General features: G+C 41.9%; 1 protein-coding gene across 1 annotated transcript in view; it reads right to left on the bottom strand.

Moving 5' to 3' along the window:
* Cachd1 (cache domain containing 1) overlaps nucleotides 1-20,575 on the bottom strand; it is a 225,545-nt gene that overhangs the window by 75,153 nt on the left and 129,817 nt on the right. The window contains exon 4 of the mRNA XM_052176841.1: nucleotides 8,661-8,767. Coding sequence (XP_052032801.1) covers nucleotides 8,661-8,767 — 107 coding nt within the window. The remainder of the gene's footprint in view (nucleotides 1-8,660; nucleotides 8,768-20,575) is intronic.

Here is a 20,575-nt window from a genome sequence, read left to right as displayed (position 1 = left end):
CAGAGGGGCCCTGCCAGAGTCTTACGAATTCAGAGGCAGAAACTAGCAACCAATTATTGGACTGAGCTTGGGGTCCCCAGCAGAGGACCTGGAGGGTGGTCCGGAGGAGCTAAAGGGGTTTATAGCCCCATGGGAAAAACAATGACTTCGGACACCTAGACACCCCAAGACTCCCAGGGACTGAACCATCAACCAAGGGGTATACATGGTTCCAGCCATAAATGTGGCAGAAGAATGCCTTTTTGGGTATCAGTGGGAGGAGTGGTCTTTGGTCAGGTAAAGGCTCAATAGAGGCCACAACAAAGGGAAACAGATGGAGGGGGGTAGTTGGTGGGGAGGTGAGACTGTGTTGGGTAGAGGGACATATACATGGAGGCAGGGGGTAGGAGGAGGGGTAGGGAATCCTTGGGGAGGGGGGCTTTTGGGAGGGGGAAATTGGGAAAGGTTTTACCATTGGCAATGTAAATGAAGAAGATACTCAATAAAAAAATGAAAAAAAAAAAAAAAAAAGAAAAGAAAAGACAATAGGAGGCAGGCCACAAGCCAATGTAAACATTAAGAGGACTAAATATTTGGAAAATTGCTCAATATCCTTAGCCACCCAGAAAATGCAAATTAACACTGCTTTTAAATTGCATTTTACCCCACTTAGAATGGCTATCATCAAGGAAACAAACACATGCTGGTTAGGATGTGGGGAAATAAAAAAGAACTTTTTAAAAAAAATTATTGAAGAAATCTCATAGCCTTTTCTTTTTAGATTTATTTTATGTAGATGAATGGTTTGTTTGTACACATGTCTATGTACCACGTGTGCCTGCTACCCTTGAAGTTGATAAGAGGATTATCTCTCCAGAAACAGGAGTTACAGATGGTTCTGTCATGTAGGTGCTAGGAATTGAACCTGGGTCCTCTGGAGGAGCAACCAGTGAGTGCTCTTAGCACTGAGCCATCTCTCCAGCCCCAGAAGAGAAATGAAGAGAAACCTGTTCAGTAAGTAAACTCAGCAGTGAGCTGTGGCTGGAGTCTGAGTCAACCTCAGAATCCACAAGAAAACAAGAAGGAGGTACAAAGAGGCAGGGCTGGTAGGTAGAGTAAGATGATTTTTTAGAAACCAAAGGATGAGTTTAATGGTAAAGTTTCTTGCTCGAGGGAATGGCTAGTCCATTATCTAACCATTACTACAGTATTTTAAAAATGTATATATATATATATATGTGTGTGTGTGTGTGTGTGTGCACACAAGAGGGTTTAGGTTATATTTGCTAAGTTAAAAAAAAGCAGGTTCTGTCCATTGTAATCAAATGTATCACTAATGTATCATATATTATACTCTAGCAGGCTCTGCTCTTCAAGTTACTTTTTTAAATGTCAGCTAATGGCTTACAAAAGATCCTGTCTGGCCATGGTAGTCCACACCTTTAATCTTAGCACAGCAGAAGTAGAGGCAGAGGCAGAGGCAGAGGCAGAGGCAGAGGCAGAGGCAGAGGCAGAGGCAGAGGCAGAGGCAGAGGCAGAGGCAGAGGCAGGTGGCTCTCTGTGAAGATGAGGTCTACTGTGGCTCCATTGTGAGACCTTGACTCAAACAAGCAAACAAGAAAAGAATATTCCAACTTGGGATGCTCTTTTTGAAAATTTGGACCCTTTAGGAGGTGGCCAGGAGTGAGCTTTTGAAAGTTACATATAGCCCTATATATTTGACTTCTGGTCCACCTTGTGAATGTACCATAGCAGGTCCGAAGCTGCTCTGCTATGTCTCTCACTACAGTGGAGCCACAGGCCAAAACAAGCCTTTCTTCCCTAAAATGCTTTCAGCCAGGTATTTAGTTTTTGTATTTACAATATATTTACATGTATTTATCATGGCATACAAACAACACAGGCTTGTTATGAGAAACGGCAAAACTTTTAGTAACATTTTAAAAGGAAAACTAGAGTTAAGAAGGACCCTTGTTTTGCATCTGATGAATAAAAACAAAATCTAGACTAGAAAGTCAAGACTCTCAAAACTCTAGACTTGTGCATGATCTAATAGATCTTAGTTTTATTATATAAGCATTACATCTTTTAGGACCAAAAGGCGATCACAAAAACCAAAATCCCTGGCGTTTGCTCTTTTCTTTTAGAGAGAAGGCAGGGTTTTCACTACACAGTTATCAGGAGGAATCTGCTAATGACCGACTGATTAATTAATGCATGTATTGTGGTGGAGACTGAACCTAGGGCCTTGTGACTACTAAGCAATCTACCACCCTGCTAACGGTTATCTAACAGAAAGATTTTATGGTACAGATGCGTCTTGATTTATGATGGGGCCATGTCTCAACAAACCCACTGTAATCTGACGGCATACCTAGCTCAGGAACTCAGGAAAGGTGGAATTTATGTTGTTTTCTCCTGAGAGAAAGTGATAGACTGGCTGGCGTGGCAGCTCTCTGCCCTTGTGCAGCATGAGGAAAGACCACTGCATTGCATACTGCTGCTGGAGAAAAGACCCTAAATCCAAGGTTGGTATCTACTATATGTATTCATAAAGCTAGGGGCCATCTGTATTGAAAAAGACAGACAAAAAGCCACAGCACACAGGGTGTCATTGTCATTGACCACTGAAAGAAGCCCTGACGTCAGCAAAGTGAGAAGAGTCTCCAGCCTCTGGGCCCACAGGTTCTGAAGCCCGCCTGTACCTACCTCCTGCATGCAGCACTCATCTCTAACGACTTCTCAATGCCCCTCGCACACTGTCAATCCTGTATCTCACTGAAGACTACATCAAGATCGGAGTTCGCAACTTCAAATGCTCTTTAAATCAAACACAGTGAAGTCCAGAGACTTTTCCATTTGGTAAGACAGACCAACACCTACTTCCACTCTCGGCTCAGTTGCACGATTCAAGAGAGCAAGAGGCAACCTTCCTTGTACTCTTCAAATAATCTCTCTAGAGATGAGGCCATGCACAAGAAAATAGCTCAGCAGGAATTTGAAAGGAAAAAAAAAGAGTGAGAAACTAGAGATAAAAGCAGGAAAGCACCGTAATATAACACATGTGCTGTCAAACTTCAGTTATTTGAATGGAATCAGGGACAAGCGGTCGATTTAGAAAGCAGAGATCTGGCAAGAGTTGTTCTAAGGAAAAGAATGCACATATGTGTTGGGTGGAGGGATATAGGACCTAGTTTTGAATAAATAAATCTAAGAATGGTTTATAATTTATGTGAACCTATTTCCAGCTAGTCTGAAAGGAAATCTGAAACTGTGTTATCAATTAGGAGTCCATTGATGGATTATATACAGTCTGAAAGGGCCTGGGGCTGGACATCTTACAGATGTAAATATCAGACATGCGATAGCCTACAGAGCACATTAATTCTGTTCTGAAAAGGGGCGTGGGCTGCAGAAGGAGGAAAAGGGGGAACTTTGAGGTCGCCCTTCACCCTCTACCACGCCTCTCATATTACAAATAAGTGCTCAAGTATGTGGACTTTGGGATGCAGCCACCACCTGGTAGAATGTCACAAAATTTCAAATGCAAGTCAGTCAGTGCTTAAATACCTAAATATTGCTAAAAGCTGCTTGTAAATTGAGCCATGCCAACCATGCCGAGAACAACTCTTGCCAGGCAGTAGGTTCTCCTTGAGACGTACTCGAAGAATGACCAGAGTTCAAGAGCTAGTCCTTAACTCCACGCTACTTACGTGCATCTCTGCCCAGATGTTCAGCGCCTCTTACACATCCCTTAGCAACAAACAGTGAAATGAAACAGCATTTTGTAGGAATGCTGAGGCTCCACCCAGTGCCTGGAACTTGGCGAGTGCCTGGTCACTGAGCTACACCCTTGCAGGGATGGCTGATGATTTATCTAACTGAGTTGAACTTTAACCTCAGTAAAGGAAGGTAATCACAGAACAATAGACAGCCTCTTCACTCTCTGATTTCCACTGCATGACCTGGTTTCATAATAAGAAATATGCACTTGGAAGGTGTCTTAGTTAGGGTTTTATTGCTGTGAAGAGACAACGTGGCTATGGCAACTCTTATAGAGGAAAACAGTTAACTGGGGCTGGTTTACCTTTTCAGAGGTTCAGTCCGTTATCACGTCAGGAAGCATGGCAGCATGCAAGCTGACATGGTGCTGGAGGAGCTGAGAGAGTCCTACAGGTTCATCCAAAGGCAATAGGGAGAGACTCTGTCACACTGGGTATAGCTTGAGCATAGGAGGCCTGGAAGCCCATCTCCACAGTGACACACTTCCTCCTCCTAAAAGTGCCACTCCCTATGGGCCAAGGATATTCAAACCCATGAGTCTATGGAGGCCACACCTATTCTAACCGTAACCAAGGGAACTTCACAAAGTTCCAGATGCTATGATTATCGTTCTATACACTTGTTCTTCCTTCATTCTCTTTCTACAGTGAGATCTCTTCATTCCGCATCTCCTGCCTTACACAGGGGAGACCCTGGTTACGATCTCTTCTCTGCAACACCGAACCTAAATGTGCTGCAATTTTTCTCCACTTATAAAATCCCCCGATGCTTACAACACACCACTGTTTTTTTCCAAGCAAACCTCAGGAGTTCGTATAAGCACTGTCTCTGATTTCCTTTGCCTCATTCCAGAAAGCCTGACCCCTCCAGGACCTGCTCTGCCATTCTGTCCCATAAACTCCTGGCCTGCCACCAAATCCTATGGCTGTCTTTCTAACCTTTACTCAACCAGAGAAACTCAACACAGCTGTTCTCTATTCTGTCCTGAAACAACTTGTAACTTGCTTCCGGAAGACACCCTGGACTTCCACCCCACCCCATCCCTAGACTATCTCTTTTCTAATTCCTTTCCTGATTCCTTTGTGTTCAGAGTCCTCTAAGTGACAAGAGACCCGAAGAATCTATCTCTGGGGCTCTTCTCTCCCCTCGTAATCTGCTACATGATTATAATCATATGATACAGTTGATAGCTAGACATAATGAATTCCAAATTCAAAAATCTGTTGTCCCTGTCCCTAGATTCCAGACTTGCATAACCAGTTATGAGATCCCTTTCTTTGAGTATTTGCTAAACACCTAAAACTTTACTCTTATAGAAATCCTATCCTGTTCTTGATTCATACATAGCCCCACATTCTACCCATCCCTTCTCCATATGCCCTGTACTGCATTCAGAGCAGTAGCTGAAATCCTATAATGGCTGGTGAATCAAAGATTATCAGGATTTGGCCCCAAACCATCTGAACTAATGTCCTGTTCCATGCACTAGGCCCCTTTTACCCTACCACAGCCACACTGGAAGTTCTGCAGTTTTTGAGCATAAGCAAAATTCAAAGCCTTTGCTTGGGATCCCTTTCCTTCAGTTATGTCCATAATCTGCAATCCCTGCTTACTGAGATTTCATCAAGGAGCCCCTGTGTAAAAGGGTAAAGTCCCGAAGCTCCAAACATCAGAGATCCCTATGCTTCATCTCCAAGTTATGTCTGCCTGGTCAGGCATGCTCTCCTCTCTTTTGCGCTCCCGTAACAGAATACCACACACTGAGAGTGTAGTATAAGCAAAGGAAGGCGTTTTGGAGATTGGGAAGTCTAAGACTGAGAGGCTGCATCTGCTGAGGGATTTCTATATTACAGCACGCAGTCGGTATTACCCGGGTGAGACACAGCAGGAGATTGTACTCAAGCTCTTTGATAATTTCCATTAATCCATTTATGAGGGTAGAGTATCATGACCTAAGGTTTTGGGGTATGTGTGTGTGGTGGGGGAGGGGAACATTTAAAACCAAGTAGTATTTACCATCACTTGGTATACATTTCTTGTCTATTTGTTTATAATCTGTAACTCTCAACCTCCAAATAAGCTCTTTGTGCTGTTTATACCTTCTGGCCAAGTATTTATCACGCGGCAGGGTGTTTAATAAATTCTTATTGAATAAAGTCCAGTTATGTATATTTATTCTAGCTAGTGGCTAGGTGGCAATGACTTGTAAAAATTGCTTCTGTATTATTCAGTAAGAAAAAGGCATGGTGCTATAATTATTAATGATGGTGCTATTATTATTAATGAGGGGGCTAGATCCCAACAATGAGCTCACTGTCAGAAACCATGAATAGATAAAAGATGGTAAGGACATGGGGGTGAGGCCCTGGCTGTGGCTGACGCCAGATCTGCCAAGGCTTGGTCCTTCACTGAGGTAGGAGGCCCTAGCAGAGGCAACGGAGTGTCATTCTAGGCTCCATAACTTCCTGTGTGCATGAGCCACACTCATTCTTCCCCAGTTTGTTCTTGTGTGTGTACATAAATAATATGCATAGGTATGTAGATATGCATGTCTGTAAGTGTAGATAAGGTGTGCATGAGCCACAGCACATATACAGAAATCACAAGGACAACCTTGGGTGTCAGTTCTTGTGTCCTTCCTTTTTTGAGAATGGATATCTTTTCATTGGCTGTTGCTACGTACACCAGGCTACCTGGCCTATGAACTTTAAGGGATTCTATTTCCAACACCCATCTAGCTTAGGGCTCTAGACTCTATGACCACACTCATGTCAACTGCATGTCAGTTCTGGGGATTCAAACTCAGGTCCTCCTGCTTGTGTGGCAAGTACTTTTTCCTACTAAGCAATCCTCCCAGCCTCAGGCTGTCTGTTCTAGTCCCAACCACATAACCAGGAAGTAATGAACACAACTTGGAAACTCAACATCAGCCCGAGGATCTACTATGAGAGACATGTTAACAAAGGCACTGTCTACTTAAAAGGCATAAAAATTGCATTTGAAAACAATCTTTTCTATTTGTGCATTCAACTCACAGCAGCTTGAAAATGTGTGGAAACACTTGAGTGTCCAAATGATGTAGACCTTTGATTGTTATTCTCTAAAGAATGCAGCGTGGCAAACATTTACCTAAAATGTACATGATATTAAGTATTATAAGTAATCTGGAGATGATTTAAGGAATATGAGAGGAGGCACAAGTGCTGTGTGTAAATGTCATGCTATTTTATAAGGGCTTAAGCTTCTGTAGATTTTTGTGTTCACAGAAAATATGATAGACCCAACCTGAGGGGCTACTGTAATCTGTAATTCCCTCATTTTATTTATCTTTTCTTGATTCTAAAAACAACGTGTATTCAGATTGAAATTAAGATTACTCCATCATCCTTAAACGATAATTATTAAAATTATGAAATGGGTCTCTATTAAAGGGGATACTGTACTATTATTCTTTACTAATTCAAGTAGAAACCTCTCCAGTCAGTGTGACTTTTAACAGTCTCCAGTCTGTGACTTCAGTCAGTTTTGACTGAATCACAGACAATGCTAAGCTACCCTGTGTATTTGGGGAGAAAGACTTACACCTGATCCTATTCACAGGTTGTTACTGTAACAACATGTCTTGTGCTACGGAGCTCTCGTGAGGGGAGCACTGAGAACCAGGCGTCAGCTCTGCGGCCTGTGTCAACTGTGCAGTCTTCCACAACTAGACTTCTTCTCCTACTCCATGCTGTTATATGCTTTCTTTTAATGAAAACTATTCTCATTTAACTTCCTGTGTGGCAGTAAACCTCACCTGCTCCAGAAGACTTCCAGACTCTCTGAACAAATAAAAATGATTGAATATGTGATGTGCATTGGCTCAGAGTATGTGCTTGGCAGAGGAAGGCTGGATCATTTATCTAGCAGTTATGGTTTCATTATCCCCAAGAAGCTTAAATGTACAACTCTTTCGTTTTAGACCTAACAGACTCCCTGGTTTGTGTATACAATTCCCAAAGACTACAATCTCTCCCCCAGGCAGAGTGTGGATAGGGTCCTATAAGTAAATACTCTGGTCTTCTGGCTTCTCTCTTGAGTTTTATGTGTCTACAAAGGTCCTGGTGTTTGGGAAATGTAGGCCTTCATGCTTAAGGATTAGATCCATCAACTTCCCAGCAATGTGAAGGTTTAGAATCTTTTTGGGTCTTGGTAAAATCTCAAACTAGAGGCTGCTGTTATTTCAGAAAGCTGCATCAGTTCTTCAATGGTGAAGTCTCTAGGTCTTGAGATTTCTCAACCAACATGCACAAGGCACACAAGAGAAAACAGGAGAGAAATTTGGAACAGAACTTTGAGGGCAAAACAGATGAGACATCTTGGTATTTTGGAATTGGGAGTTTCTTCTATATAAACAGAGTTCCTACAAGCTACCACCACTGCATATAGTAAAGTTCCAGTGAGATAAAGAAGCAAATGCAATCTCAGCCTATAGTGTAATGGTGCTGACTCTACTGGTAGATAACCCTCCTCATTGTTCATCTAGAAAGCCCTAAAACAAATGTAAAGATTACAGATAGAAAATGAAAGTGAACACCTCCTATTATTACAATAGCTGGATCACTGGCATGGACTTTAAAATAAAGAATATAAAAATCCTGTGAAACAATAAGATGTTCAAGGATCCTGATTCAGTACTTGGCATTTTCTATATATGACTGTATAATACATGCTTAATACATGCCTACTTCATAGTCTTCTCTTCTTTCCTATAGATTTAACTTTCCCAAGAAACTTATACAATTAAATAGATGATATTTTTCTTTAAAATGGAAACAAGAATGTTTGAGGCAGCATGTTTGTTCAGTGAATATATTCGATGCAGTTTACCTTTAGGAAATGAAAAAACAAATACTGACCTGAATTTAAGTCTCGTCCTGGGTTGAAGGCTCGGCTGTTCACAGTGGTAGAGAGTCGATCGCAACTCACTGTTCTTGATACATTGGTATTAAAGTTCCCATCAAACCTAAAACAATAGAAAAGGATTAACAGTGTGTACCAGGTGAGTTTCCCATCTAGCGAAAAAACAATCGATAAAAATATTCATTCATATCATGTATGAATAGGCCAGCCCATAAGCAGTAGGATGGTGACTTAATAGGAACCAAAAATTAAAATTTTATTCTAAATAATATGCTGAGGAAAAGGAATACCTGTAGCTTGAAGGCTTAGAAGTCAAGTTCAAATGCTAAGAGATAAAAAGAGAACTGACCTTTAAAAGCAATTTTTTACTCAAGGAACTTGACCTATTACTGTTGAGCACCAATGGCCAATTCTAAGGACAGTAGTAAAGAGGCATACAAATTTTGGAGTAGAAATATCCCTGTCCTGTCAGTCACAAATAAATGTCTGACATTGAAAAACAAAGTCAGTTTTCTTAACCTGAAAATAAATAAATAAATAAAATTTACAAAGTTTTTTTTAAAAGGGTTAATTAAGAGTAATGTGTGGACAGGACATGCTTCTTTCCTGATTCAGAACTGGCCCCTACCCTGTCAACATACATAGAAAACTGAAGCCTCTTGATTTCTTGTAGCAGTTCAGTGTTAGAACTAAAGACGAGACCATGCTAGTACCCACACTGACCATGGGTAGAGCCAGTACCAGAAAACATTTGCTCCAGAAAACAATATTTTGAAAGAATATACTCAGACATACACCTGTAGTGAGAATTTCCATTTAAATCCAGTTGTATTATCTGAGTATGTTTTTGTTTTAATCCCAGGTGTGGGAAATGAGACTGCTTTCAATTGTCATCAGCAACTGACTATGACTTGTCTCATACTCTGGCAGAGGAATGATTCTGCTAGTTGAGGATAGTTTACATTTGCAATTCTGGGGACTTGTGAGAGGATATAAAAATATCAGCGCCACAAGAGAGTGTGAGGACTGCTTTTCTCCCTGCTGTTGCTGGTTCTTGTTGCTGTGGTTGGTCATGAGCAAAGAGACAAGAAGAAATTGGCTATTCTGATAATGAAGACCAACACTGTCCAAAGGAACTCACTGCCCCTAATCAGAAAGAAGTAGTCTAATGAGGTCGACTTCCCCTTTCCCCTCTAGTCTTCTTTCTCCTACCTAGTGTTAGGGGGTTGAAGGGTTGGAGAAGGGTGGTAGATATAAGGACCTAGTAAAGTAGCCAAAAGGTCAAGCTATACACACTGACATGTTTATATAAGCAGTAGGAAGGACAAAAAAGCTTCAGTTTTCATATACCTACTTTAGATGCAGAGAGACCCCCAAAGATTCCAGGAGGCAGTCAATAAACTCAGCCCAATACCAAGTCTTCAAACTCTCTGATGCATACATACAGTGTATATCTCATCAACTAACTAGTAAATGTAAGAAATTCTAACCAAGCTTGAGGAGGGTGATTTCGAAACAAAAGATCCATCTATTAATTCAAGACCTTGGATTATTCCTTGGTCAACTCATAAAATATAAGAATCATTGAGCTAGATTTATCCTATAAGCAAGCGAGCTGTGTTTTCACAACAGTTTCAACTCCCCAAATTGAAGAATATTTTTAAGTATCTTCTTAAGGATAAATCAGGTAACTGGGAGATGAGAACACTCTATTCTAGCCACCAGCCCAGTCTAGAAGTCTATCAGCAATGTCAGCTGAGCATCAAAGGATACTGTTGCTTCACACACATAGTGGCTCTACTCTGGACCAAACTGTCTAGATGAGAAGACTGCTTCATTCAAAGTCATGGATGGGGAGAAAGGAGAGAGTAAGATAGAACCAGCTACCTGTGCACATGCTTGTGACACAATAATCCACGATCTCATTGTGCCTGTGCACTAGCAAACAGAAGCCCTTCCCTTCATATATGGGCTCTTAGAAGGCCAGATAATAACTGTTTGGAGCCTTGTGGACTCTAAGTTCTGTTGGAACACTTCTACTCTGTCACCATCATGTAGAAGCAGTCACAGAAAAACTCAATGTAGCTGTCTTATAATAAAACTTAGTTTTCTTTTGTAAAAAAAGTTGTTTCTTCAAGTTTGGACTATACCAGGGGAGCCTAGAAAAATCTTGGATGATGAATGCATGTGTTTTGATATGTCCAGTACCAAAATACTACTAGGCATTTGAAATGTGGCCAGTGTAACAGGATACTTACTACCTTTTCTGTTTATTTAATGTCAAGTGTGAAAAGTCACTGTACTGTGGTTGTCATGTTGGACAACTGAGGTCTAGAAGGTTCTCCTTCTCCAGCCAGAAGGTCTGTCTGACTATCTTTAAGGTCCCTATTTATATATACCTCCTAAGAAAGATCTACCCTTATGTTGGATGCCTTCCCAAGTATGTCAAGTGCCTCTGTGTCTTGCAAACGTTTGTCTCATATGTTAAACTTGTTAATCTATTTATGGGGAGAGAGATGGAAGGTGACATGGCTCCGTGAGGTGATTTCCTTTTATCACAATCTACCTTGGGGTCTTTCACCTTGCTTTGTGGCTACACGGGATACCAGCAAGCCTCCAGGATCTTCTTGTCTTCGCCTGTCCCAGTACAGGGTTTACAGCACAGGTTGCTGTGCTTGGCTTCCACATGGGTTGGGGGATTTGAACTCGGGGTCTCATGCTTGTGCACCAAGCTTTTTACTCACTGAACCATCTTCCTATTTGCAGGGGTTTTGTTTTGTTTTGAATTGATAGATTTTGTGAACTAAACTTCATAAACAGATAAGAAAGGAGAAAACATATAGCTAGTTTTAACAGTTATATTTAAACAGCTAGTTCATAATTTGTAAAATTAAATATATAACAAATAAGTATACTATATTATATATTTATAATATATTTATTATATCATATAAATATATTATAATAAAAATATAAATACATTTTATAATATTAAATAGCTAGTTTAAATGGTAGTAATCATAATATTTAGCATTTTTCATTTTTAGCATGTTTTTATGAAGTGGGTGCTCATTTTAACCTACTTTTCATGAATGTTCAGATGCCCACCATTCTGAGGTGCCCAGAAAACTCCTGATGAGTTAATCAGGTTTAACTCATCAAATGAGCACTGACTTATTTGAATGATTACAAACCACTCAGCATCTACTTACACCAGAATCACTCAGGGTGGATGCTGGGAGGTAGACTTTTGGAGAGATCAATTTATTGTTTTGTGGGCATGGAACCTGAGTTTGGCTGGTTCTGAGGAACAAGAAAGCCCTTCAGTGTTGTCACAACTTTTTAAAAATAAATTAAGAAAATTGCTTTCTCTATAAGCACAGGTATTCTGTAGTATGTCTAAAAGACACTAACGACAGAGAGCCTTTGGGTTTTGTTCACTGAAGACAGAGTCTTTGGATTTGGTTTGGATCAAGAGAATCAAATAGCACCTAGGCATGCCAATGTCCTAGCGAGACATTGTTATACAAATTCTGAAGCCCCGTGTCACCTACCTATTTCACAGTAGAGATAAATGAAACAAATGTAAACTAGAATATACAGCAAGGGAAGGAAAGCAAAGGAGACTTGAATTCTGGACCCAACTCTTCCGCTGAGACAAGACACAGCATTCTGCTTCTAAATGACCCAGAAGGAAAAGCTCACTGAAAAGGGAAATTCAGAATGGGGTTTGGCACACTCTACCAGGGAAATTTTGGCTGAGACATAGTCCTTGTGTGCCTGGACAGGGTGTCCACAGTTGGGACATCTGCTCTGAGCCGCACCCTTGGAAGAGGTCTTTGTCAAATGAAAGCTGGTTTATTGGAAGCAGGGAGAATTATTATTAGGGGTTTACTTCTTCCTCGGAGCAGATCTCTAAGATCATCAATGAGAACATCTTCATAGCAATAAAAAATGTAAGTGGTTCACTAACAAAAGCACTAACCCAGGCACTTCTGTTGCCATAGACAGTTTGACAGTGCTATATGCGCCATTATCTTTATCATTGCTATCTCTAACTCACACAACCTTCCCTTTTGACCACACCAAACTCAGCACGGGCTGGTCTGCTGATCCCCAGTGTCCAGTGTGCCTTCTCCTCAAGGCTGGCTCGTCAGCCTACAAAGAGTTGCTCTGCTTTGTAGTTCCGTTCCTGTGTCTTTTCCCTGTGTGTGTGTGTGTGTGTGTATGTGTGTGTCGGGGGTATGCTTTTTTTGTCTGTATTATTTTATAATCATATTTTAATATATTGCCATTGTCAGGAAAACTGCATTCAAGGGGGCAAGGCAGCCCTCTAGGGCCCTTTCTGCAGTCATTCCCCAAAGACTGAACTTTCTAATATGAGCCAGTGGTGATTAGGCTTCATGAATATAACTTTCAGGGGAAAGGGAAATATAAACACTGACACAATGTCATCAATAAAAGTCCAAAAGTAAGATGAGCGATTTATCTTCTCATTATAGCGTTTTCCCCTCTATCAAATAGAAATTGGTTTGCCTGGCAGTGGTAGTACATACTCTCCTTTGATCCCAGCACTTGGGAGGCAGAGGCAGGTGGATCTCAGAGTTCAAGGCCAGCCAGTGCTACACAGAGAAACACTATCTCAAACCTCACTCCTGACCCCCACCAGGAAAAATAGTATCACTAGGAGGAGGGTAATAGCAGTTACGAAACCCTGTTGGGCAGCCTGCCTGTGGGCAGCTCTCCAACCGTTTGTTCTCTCTGGTTCGGTGTGCTTCAAGTTTCCTTGGAGTCTGTGCTCTGCCTCAGCCGCTGTGCATGCACACATCTACTTCCAAGTTCATGTAAAACCTGGAAATAGACCCATCCTGATGCCTTCTTCACTGCCTGTGCCACTGGTGTGACAGTCAGGTGAGGAGATGTCTAGAGAAGGCATAAAGGAAGGAAGGAGGAGGAAGAAGCAGTGGGGGAGGGGAGGGAGAGAAGAGTGTCTAGGCTAGCAGGCTAGAGCAAAAATGAAGGGGGATTGTTTCCCAGTTCTCTGCACACACAGGATAAACGCCTGCTGTTGTCCAGACTCCAAACCTGCTGAACTCTGAAACATGGGAAGGAAACCTGCTTAGTCATCTTGACCATTAGTTACCTCCCGGCCTAGGAAGAACGGTCACTTAGCCCAAAGGCAGGAACACATCCAATGCACGTGTGCAAGGAATTTATAAAAAGCAACATGCTAGTCACTCCTCAGATTTGGAGCCCATGCAAACAAAGTTCATGGTTGAGATTCTTTATTAAAAAAAAAAACAAAACAAAAACGTGTTAGCTACTCCTAGGCCGTACCTAAACCAATTTTGCAACGAGGGGTATTTCAGCTGCCAATCATATGCATATAAATCCAGGTTTATAGAGAGGTCAAGAAATAGAAAAAAAACATGCATTTTCATATAAGATGCATAAACGATCAGCTTAAATGGTTTGATTCATCACATTCTTCATATTTATGCTTTCAAAAAGGTAGCAAAAGAAAAAAAAATCCTACCTAAAACTCCTTTAGCCCTTGATTCTTTAAAAAAAAAAAAGATATTAGATTAAATCCGACTTCTCATTTTCATAAGATAAAGCCAGTGCCTAGAATTCAGTTTCTAGAGGAATAACTCCATCTCTCCTACCCCCTTAAGAAAGAAAGGAGAGGGGGGAAAAGCCTTCTTTTTGGATTTACTTTCATGAACAACTGATCGAACTGCTGTCCCGAGGGAAAAAACAGGGCTGTGACTCCCACTTTGATCTCTTCCCCATGGAGAAATTCACTCCCTGCCTGCCTTGCAAGATGTTCATTTGATTGACGCTTGCTCTGATGTGCAAACTGCTTTGAACTTCAGACATTTAATTCCCATCAGGCTGCAGTCATTTTTATTCTCCTTCAACAGGATTTACAAGCAGGAGATCAGCAAATGTAGAAGATAAAATAAATTTGCAGAAGCTTTGAATCTCACATCAAAACAGTGTTCAAGTGACTTCCAATTGGATTCCATTCAGCCTCGATCCGCAGTGTAAATCAACTTTCAGTGGAGTCCCGATTTAGAAAGAAAAAGATATAAAGGGAAGACAGGCGCATACACCCCTTTTGGGGTTTACTTCCTGAATCTGTATCTTGGTCTTTGTCTAAATTCCCTGGGGAAGGTGATTTGCCAGGCAAATCATTCAGGATCCTGGGTTTTTCTGAACATTTCCAGGGAAGCCAGCCCAATTTATCACAGTGCACACAAAAACCAAAGCCGTGGTGTGGGTTCTCAGGGTGGTTGGTGAAATGTGGTATTGTTCATGGATACGGTTTTTTAAGGCAATGATTTAAAAAGCAAATCCTTGGAGATTTCTCAGAAGAGCAAGACTGAAAGTCTGTACATAAAGCCTGTGCGATGGCGGCTGAGGGGCTGAGGGGAGTCTTCTATTTGTTTGTTTCTTTTTAATCACTGCTAAACTGCAGACACAAATGTAAATCTCTCTCTCCTCTCTCTCTCTCTCTCTCTCTCTCTCTCTCTCTCTCTCTCTCTCTCTCTCTCTCTCTCTCTCTCTCTCTCTCTCTCTCTCCCCCCTTCTCCCAAAAGCAAAGCTAACATCAGTTCTGCTGGGAGTGGGGAGCAAACACAGAGACTGCCAATGGAGCTCTTCGGTCCAGCCCTGGCTGCCTGCTGCGCTGTTGTTTTAAGAACCTCACACAGAAGAAACCACAGCACACACCAAAAGCTTCAGAAGTCTCAAGGAACACCTGTGTCTCACATACCCCCGACCCTGGTGACAGCTCAGAGCTGCTGGCTCACTGTCACCTGACACGAGAAGTAGCTCCTCACCTCCATTCAGCCAGGTTCCTGACTGTTCATTGCTTCTTGGACTTGGCTGCTTTCCAAATATTTGAGCAACACCCGTAGAAAAGAATTAAAAACAAGGACTCCTTATCTCCCACTTAACTGCCCATAAGAATAAAGTTAAGCCAAGAAAGAACTAAGATAAAAATCGAACATCTGCACTGGCAAATATTTAAACTCTGAATGGTGGAGGAAAGGGGTAAGAATAAAACCACTTCAAAAAGGAGCCATTGAATTTATAAAGCCAATGATACTCAGCCTCCCAAGTGAGCTCACTTATTCAAACACCTAAATGAATGGGCAAACGGAAAAGCTGTCAAATAACACGCAATCACATTGCAAGAAAGGGGGTTTTCCTTCCATCTCCCCAGAGATGGGAGTGATAAGTCACATTCTTTTTGTTCTTATCAGCAGTAAGGATTAGATCTCTGGGGTTCACTAATGCCAGGATGGAAATGAGAGCTGGTTTCCAATGCCCTTGGATGGCAGGGCATTCAGAGCCCCAAACATCACAGAGAACTCCACATTCCTTCCCTATCACTTCCTCAGCACAACACCAACAGGGAGCCCCACTGTGACCTTGGGTCATGCATTCATATGTGTATAGATATTGATCATTCTGTGAAGAAGCTAAGCGGTGGGACATGTGACATCCTGAAGACTTGGGAGGGAACATATAACCACACCACACATTTATCCAGCTCTTCATCAGCAGGCTGAGTCTGAGAAGACTAAAGTATAAGATAAAGTAGACATGTTCTGGAGAACCCTTTGTGCCATTCCTTGTCGCCTCTGCCCATTGGCCACTTGACTTCCCATAGGATGGCCGCTCTTCACCGCTATTTATTTAATCATTCCTCTTTTGTGCTTGGAAGACACAAAGAGGGGGGTACTCCTTCCCTGTACTTTATCTGTGGGGCCTTACCCAGGGTCAGACCTGAGAAGAACTAGTCACTATTGCTAAGGGAAGAAATATAGGAAACATAGAGGCCGATGTCCCAGGCTACCCCAGAGACTGCAAGTTGTGTATTTCCTCTTCCAGTAAATAGCAGACTGCTGTGAATTGTGCCACAGGGACATCAAAGACAGTAATCAAGAAACCTCGGATAGCAGGTGACCTTGGAGATGAGCTACTCCAGCTTTTAGCTTATGTGCACCGAGGAAAGAGGTCTGCTCAAACCACCCCGTTTTGCAAAAGAAATAAGCCATGCAAGGCACGGAGCGCTGACAGCTGATGTGCCCGAGGAAGGATACTAACCCTGCGATTGAAGACAGATGCACACACCATCACACTGGATAAGAGATAACAGCCAGAATGGTTCTCCAATTTAAAAATGCTTTGCAATTTCAGTATCATAAAGCATATAAAACAGCTTATGGGCTGGTTTTCAGCTGTGGCAAGGTCTATTCTTTACGCCTAGGATGGCCCTCTAACTAGCATCCCCTCCCCCAACACACACACACACACACACACACACACACACACACACACACACACACACACCAGATTTCTAAAAGAAAAATCACCAAACCAATTCGACTTAAAATTCATAAAAGGCAGGAGGTGAAATCCAACACTGGACGCATCTAGGTGTCTCTCATCCTTTGGTCAGCACAAGTAACATAGGAAAATCCAAAAGGTGGGGTTTTGCTCAGCTCCCTGCAAGTGGATGCTTCTGAAGTGAGGGTGCTTCTTGTCAACAATGCTCTCACAGATGCAACTACTTATCCCACCCCTAACACCACCAGAAATGATACACACTGCTCAGAAACATGGTTCTGGTTTTGCTCTAAGAAACAAACATCTAGTTGTTAAAATCTTTATATTCAGCTAATCATTTAAGGAGTCATTCAATAGTCCTAAGTTCTAAGAAGAAACATAATGTGGCACCTCAAAAGACAGGCGAGCCAGCCTCACTGCTAATTTTACCTTCAGACAAATTATTCCATTGTTATAAGAAAAATTTACTTGAGCGAGGCACTACGGGCACATGTTTATAGTTCTAGTACTCAGGAGATAGAGGCAGGAGAATCTGAGGTCTGAGCCAGTCTGTGCTACACAGTAAGAGCCTGTCATAAACAGGAGAAGAAAAGATACAGCAACAAAATCCCTAACTCATTTGGCATCAGGAACCCAGATTGTAAACCCACCTCCCAGAGTCCTGCCGTACCTCTCTACACTGTTTTCTTCTCTGCAAAACAGAGGGAGACAAGGCTACAAATTAGGCAGAAACAGTTCCTACTGCAGGAGGCTGTTCCTAGGACTGGAGAGGTATTGTTACTGAATTACAAATGAATGCAACCCTTTTTCTGTAAGTTCCATATTATAACGAAGTAGTTTTTTTTTTTAATAAATGCAAATGTTCTACAAAATCTTTGCTGAATTCTTAGGTCAGCTCAAGGCCTGCTGGTACCAATATCCACAAAGCCTGGGTCAGTGCTTACTTGGCCTGCAGGTAGTAACTGCTAAAGGAACTGGAGATGGAAGGGCCCGATAAGTCAGGGCCAATGACTTGAAAGGGAAGAGTTTCCATCCAGTGCTTTGTGGACAAAACACATCTTCCTGGGGAAGGAACAGGGCTTGAAAGAAAATTAAACACAGTTGTCAACGGACCAGGCTTGTTTCTTTGGCTTTGTGACACAGAACAACACCCTAGTCACAATGTTTCATTCTTCCGGAAAAAGTGTAACAATAAGAAATTGAACAGATAGATGGTGAAATGTCTTATGTCTTCATTTCCATGTGTGCTACCTTAGAATCAGGCTTGAAAAAAGAATGTGGGTCAGTTGCTATGATTAGAAACAGCATTATATAGAAAAATTGACACTAAACATTCTTGAAGTGACTTGACCACTATACATGCTTTACAACATACTAGGGTCCCCTATCAATATGAATGATTACAAGTGCCAAATGAAAAGTAACTTTAAAGTAAATTGGAACATTTCCTGAACCATTAGGCACATAACAGAAGGAGGTGCAAATGTTTGTGGGCTCAGAGTAGAACGATGCACGGGTTAACCCCAATGGCGTTTCTAACATTTACAGTGACTAATAAGCGTTCGAGTTATCATCCAAATTAGCAAGTCACAGTCAATTCATTCACAGTCAATTCATTCACGGTCAATTCATTTTCCTTGCGAATCTTTTACCTTTATTTTTATTCCTTACAGACTCCCATCCTCTAAGATACTCGATTTAAAGAATTAGAAGTATCTTATAAACTCCTCCTTGTGGCTGGAGAGATGGCACCACCAGCGAGAGCGACATGGGTTTGGATTTCAGGACCTGCATGGCATTTACAACTACCTGAACTCCATTTCTAGGGGACCTGACACTTACTTCTGTCCTCCTCAGATACCAGGCACGTGGTACACATACATATATGTAGGCAACACACACACACACACAAAATGAAAATAAATCTTTAAAAAGGTATTTACAAATCTCCCTCTTACCTAAACCTCTAATAAGCCTTAGTGACGTTGTCTCTCCTAAAACTGTGGACTGTGCTTTCCCATACCCTACAGTGGTACTTACACTTCCTTTATGTAGCTATCATTGCCTTTCAGGGTACTGAAATACCCAAATTCATATATATTGTTGGGGGCAGGGGCATGCCATAGTGCACAGGTCCCAAGGACAAGTTCCTGGAGTCTGGTCTCTCCGTCCATCTCACATGGGTTCTGAGAATTAAACTCCGATTGTCAGCTGACACCATTGGTCTTTCTGTGAGGAACAAACTGGCCCAACTGATGGACATCTTGCCTCGCCACCACACTTATTCTTCATTTGCCAACTAGTTATCTGGACCAAATCATGAACCATATTGCAATCTGTTTCGTTTGAAAACGTAGTGCTTACAGAGCGTTCTCTGCCACATGACCCGGCATCCCCAGGCCCCAGAGCATCCATCTCCCGTGCACTTTGCCCCCGCTCCGCCCTCCATTTACCCCAAGGGCTTGCTTTAGGGACACCTGCTGCTTTTCTGGTCTGAAATATTCTTCTCCTAGAACAATGTGCAAAAGCGCCGTTCAAGGCTCATGTTCCCTTCTGCCTGTTTCTCTTTAAAATGGCCTTTGCATTTCCTCTAGTTTGCCTGGTTCACATAGTGGGTCTCCTTTTCCATCTCTGTCTGAAAGTACCCATTATAATACCTTGTACACTCACTACTTCAACATGATGTAGGCAGGTGTAGAGAAAAATGGTTTCTGTACATTCCGAAATATTCCATGCACACAACAAACTTATTAGGTAGAAGTGGTAACTGAGATTAACTAACTAAGCATTAACTTATGCTTCAAAAGAGAGCTTGTAACATAGAAAGATGTACAGATAAAACCAAGGAACCACGAAGTGTCATAAATCAACTTCCTAATAGCGGTTCTGACATCCATATTACTGCTGCGACTAGGCATATACTTCTTAGGCCAATATTGACTGAAGGCCCTTACTGAACACAAGGTTGAGTTTGACAGAGTCCTTGAACTTGTAGCTTAAAGATGAGAGGGGTCACAAAGTGCAAATTCACCTTAGTCCCAGGTGCTCTCATACTCACACCTCCCTAGAATTATATCCAACCAGCTCTGACTGCCCCTCTCCCAAAACTCAAAACAATGGGCACCGGGTAGCTGCCCAGCACCTGTCTCTCTAGTTCCTTGCTTACAGAGAAGAAACCAGACCAGGACTTTCAGTTGTTAACATGGTTGACAAGTAAAATCCTCTTAAATTAAGTCTCATTCTTTTATTCCCTTTCTCAAAAATCTAAGTCTCCTCGTTTAAGTTGGTAGCACTTGGCTGTCTTCGATGTGTCATGCGCAGTTATGCAGTGTTAGCATTGGCGATGGCCTTGACTTCACTACAACCTACTGCTCTGATTAGCTGACCTGTGAGCATCTCTATAATGGAGAAATGATTTCCCCTCAGCTGCTTCCTCGATCACCTGTGCCAAATACAAGTCCTCCTTAGTGCTGCTGGTCGGTGTGGCCGAGTGTTCCTCAGTCCTTCCTTAGCTCAGAATGTTTAAATCCTTTTCCCTCCTCAACACCCA

The sequence above is a fragment of the Apodemus sylvaticus genome, chromosome 3 (genome assembly GCF_947179515.1).
Source record: "Apodemus sylvaticus chromosome 3, mApoSyl1.1, whole genome shotgun sequence".
Classification (NCBI taxonomy): domain Eukaryota; kingdom Metazoa; phylum Chordata; class Mammalia; order Rodentia; family Muridae; genus Apodemus; species Apodemus sylvaticus.
Note: the sequence above shows the minus strand (reverse complement) of the source record. Positions and strands in the feature narration are given on the sequence as shown.